This window comes from Zingiber officinale, chromosome 5A, assembly GCF_018446385.1.
Source record: "Zingiber officinale cultivar Zhangliang chromosome 5A, Zo_v1.1, whole genome shotgun sequence".
Lineage (NCBI taxonomy): Eukaryota > Viridiplantae > Streptophyta > Magnoliopsida > Zingiberales > Zingiberaceae > Zingiber > Zingiber officinale.
Genome location: NC_055994.1, coordinates 138,915,371 through 138,919,019, shown reverse-complemented (window position 1 = coordinate 138,919,019; position 3,649 = coordinate 138,915,371). Strand labels below are relative to the sequence as shown.

The following is a 3,649-nucleotide window of genomic DNA, read 5'->3' as shown; positions in this document are numbered from 1 at the left end:
AAACTTCAAGTGTTCACAAGATGATTGCAGTTACCAAAAAAAATGATACAATTGAGAATTATTCATTTGGCCCTAAAGAAGGATCATTACAGTCTTCTGAAGGCCACCATTTGTCTCTGCAGGTCAAGCTTCATTGACTTAATTTGAACCAGAGAGAGGCTTTAAGGAGGGGAAGATAAGAAAGGTTAAGAAAACTCAATTGACGTCCTCAAAAATACTATTAAAAGAAGACAAATGAATACTCCATTCTTCTCTCTTCTTCTAAAAAACATGATCAGTAGCTTAACCATGCAAAAAGAAAATTAAGAGAGGAGGAAGTAGCTTAATCTGAAGACTAAGACAATAGGGGCAAAAACATGCAGCGAAAACCAGTGAAAATGGTGGCCAGATAGCTAGATGCTTATTCACTTACCTCACATGAATTGCCGGAAAGCCGAGTTCAACTTCTTCACCAAATCTTTGGCTGTGATGCAGAATTCCTCTTCCATCTGCGGAAAATCCGCAACGAGATTTTTTGTTATTTGCAGCTAGTCATAAAACCAAATATGAAAGCGAAAGGAACAGCAGCAGTTGAGGATCTTGCCTGAGTCATTACAGTGATGTGGAGAGAAGCTCCGGTGAAGGTCATCACACTCGTGCTCATCACCGAGAGGCGGAGCTTCTCGATCTCTGATATCACTCTCACCAACGCTCCTTTCTTGTTCTCGCAGTGAATCTTGATCAAAACGGACTTATCACAAACCCTGGCTTCAATCTCCGGAAGGGACTCGCCATGGCCCTCATTGCAATTCTCGTCGCAGGATGAGCTATCGTCGTCGCTAGACAGCTGAGAATTCCTCACAAGCACTGCGGACTCGACATTCCTCTTCGCAATTTGGTCTTCCAATGACTGCACCTTCTCCTGGAGCTGCTTCAGGTACTTGATGCCGTCCCCAAGAACGGATGCCTTGTCCTTCTTTTGCATCAAACAAGTTCGAGAGATATTAGCAAAGATGCAGGTTTTGTGCAAACCCAAGACCAAATTGTTGTCGTCGTACCTTCTTTAGGCCTGGAACAATGGCGGATAGGGCGATGAACCGCTGGCTGAGCTTCTCCCTCCTCTTCCTCTCAGCCATGATGTGCTCCTGGTTATGAGAAGTTGTTCTTCCTCTCTTTGGTCCCCTGGCAACCGGCACATCCATCTCTTCTTTGGGCTTGGAAACAAGACCGCCGCGGAAAGCACAGTCCGGATTATCGAAAGATAGGATCTTTGGCCCTGATGCCGATGCATCCGTCGGCGGAACAGAGTTGAGCTCAGTGGTGGTGCAAGAACTCCAGCTGTTGGTTTTGGCTATCTTCTTGGGTGGTCTGACTGACGCATAGGAGCTGTGGCTTTCCGAAGAGGGGCATCGTTCCAAGTCGTGTCGAAGTGCGACTCCTAAATGCTCTTCTGCATTGAACTCATGAGCCAATGAGGTCAACTCCCACTGTTTGAGGAAGCTGTGATCCATTCCCTGCCAATTCCACCAAAAAGAAGCAATTTTGCACTCATTCAGCTTCCTGATGGAATTAGAGGAATCGGAATTGCCATGTACCAAACTGCTTGGTCCTTACCATATCTGAATAGAATGGAGATGCCAATGCTTCCATGATGAGAAATTTGTTCTTCCTCTGCAAGAGCCAAATTTAGACAACAAAACAATCATAAAAGAGAAAGAATGGCAAGTCTTGTCAGCTACTTTCAAATCAAAGAAAGCAAGAAAGAAGAGGCAACCTTGAAGCCGAAGCTAAGCACTTGACTTTTAAGAAGTAATCTTCTTTTCTAATTTTAGATTGGCCTACACTTTAATGTGTTGATATATAGCTAGGAGAGTACTCTCTTTCTCCATCTCCATCTCCATCTCCATCTCCATCTCCATCTCCATCTGGCCCAATAGTTTATTTATTAAGAAAATGCATTACGGTGATTTGGAAGTTGCTCTACAACAGCTAATTTACTCAATTATCAATGTTTTTTTTCCCATTTTTGCTAGGCATCATATCCCATGCATTGCCTGTCGTGTCAGCAACTCAATGTAGTTCATAGCTGAATTACTGGAGAAGAAATTATTGATATGCCAGTTTTATATCTGAATTATTGCTCTCAGTTTCTTAGATCATGCAAGAATTTTCTCCAAGATTGTTGGAGTACAAAGTGACTCGAAGAACTTCCAGCTACTTTAAATTGAAGCTAAATTAAACAGCAAATTGCACTGGGGTTCTACCTTTATTTATGGACTGTTAGTTTTGTAATACTTTCTATCACCAAATCATCCATGAAACTTTCTACCAGACCCAACCTAACATGATGAAGCAAAATATAAAGTACATTTTTAAAATCACAACTTGCCCTTACCCAATATAATGCAGCTAACCCCTGCAATCTCGGATCTGACTCAATTTTTTTTTTTCAGCTACATGCAAAATAAATGATCTTGGATGCATCTCAAGGGGCACATGAAAACGCCTATAAAGCATGATCCAATAATACAGCAACTGGGCTGTTGAAAAAGATACATGCGTACTATGTACTCTCCACCTTATGTCTTGGTTTCTATCCACATGCTCTAAATTGGACTTCCTCTGCTATTTGTCATATAAATTAAGGTTCAATAATGCTCTATTTGTTGCCCTCACATATGGACATTGACGTAGTTAATACCTATATGAGTGATTACTTTAATAAATTTTAGGATCAATTTTCAATGGATGTAAAATATCTGATTAGGTGTCTGTCTCTCCATGTAAAGGACTAGGTGTCTAATCTCTCCCATACAAAAAGTTGTGCTAGGACAAATGTCCCTTGTGATTTATCCCCTTTCTTCCGGAGAGTGTGGGGGTCGTTGCTCCAATAATGCTCTAGTTGTTGAGATGCACAAACATAATGTGATAGGAATCTACCAAATGATCCATCTCATCTCAGATCACAAGTGATCCAAGCATCTTAGCGTATCTAGTTTTGGTGTTAAAGAATGAAGTCAGACCATAATTTACAGCCAACAAGGACATGATTAACTGGTCCACCTTTGTTTAAACCTTCCGTCTGTATGAGAATCCAAAGAAATGAGAATGATTTTAAAGTAAGTATTGGAGCTATAGGAGAGCAATCATTTCAGGAATGTATATTGTAAGAGTTTGATCGGATCTTATGCCCATGTGTGTGCGTGTTCTAAAGGAAAACAAAAAAATCTGTGTCTTGGTTAAGGCGTTGCTATTTATTTAAACCTTGCAGAATCACAAAAGTGAGGACACGGAACTCGTCAAGAACATTTTGATTCTCGCGGATTGATTTATCATAACCAATTACAACCTTGTAGGTGTGTCCTTCATGGACAACATAATTTCAAATTTACTCGCACCAATTTAATTAAAACTGTTAGTTCGCCTATCTGGTAGAATTTATATTACTTTTTAATATTTTATAATTTGTTATTTATGCAATAATTTTAAAAAAATAGTATCAAGACTTTTGGCATCTTCTCAGACTTCTATTTTAGTAAGCCAGGAAAATAACCAATGTTTCTTTTCGTAATCAAAATATTAACTTCCCCTGTTTAAACACTGAGCAAATAGAGTCGAGCAATGTATATAAAGAGAAGGGACAACTCTGAGTTGTCTGGACAATGGAGGC

General features: G+C 40.0%; 1 protein-coding gene across 1 annotated transcript; it reads right to left on the bottom strand.

The window, feature by feature from the left end:
• On the bottom strand, window positions 1-1,924 carry LOC121983304 (transcription factor bHLH25-like). Its single transcript, XM_042536243.1, has 5 exons — window positions 1,754-1,924; window positions 1,594-1,650; window positions 1,038-1,493; window positions 584-955; window positions 1-488 (listed from the first exon to the last, which is right to left on the bottom strand). Exons 2-5 carry the CDS (start codon window positions 1,627-1,629, stop codon window positions 414-416), a joined length of 939 nt encoding a protein of 312 aa, XP_042392177.1. The 5' UTR covers window positions 1,630-1,650; window positions 1,754-1,924; the 3' UTR covers window positions 1-413.
• Between the last annotated feature and the right edge of the window lie 1,725 nt (window positions 1,925-3,649).

Bases quoted from the DNA above. Each gene is read 5' to 3' on its own strand.
- LOC121983304 (XM_042536243.1), bottom strand. From the start codon at position 1,629: ATGGAAGCATTGGCATCTCCATTCTATTCAGATATG. The intron at 1,494-1,593 runs GTAAGGACCAAG...TGGAATTGGCAG, and splicing joins CTCCATTCTATTCAGATATG to GGAATGGATCACAGCTTCCT. The intron at 489-583 runs GCAAGATCCTCA...GATTTTCCGCAG, and splicing joins ACATCACTGTAATGACTCAG to ATGGAAGAGGAATTCTGCAT.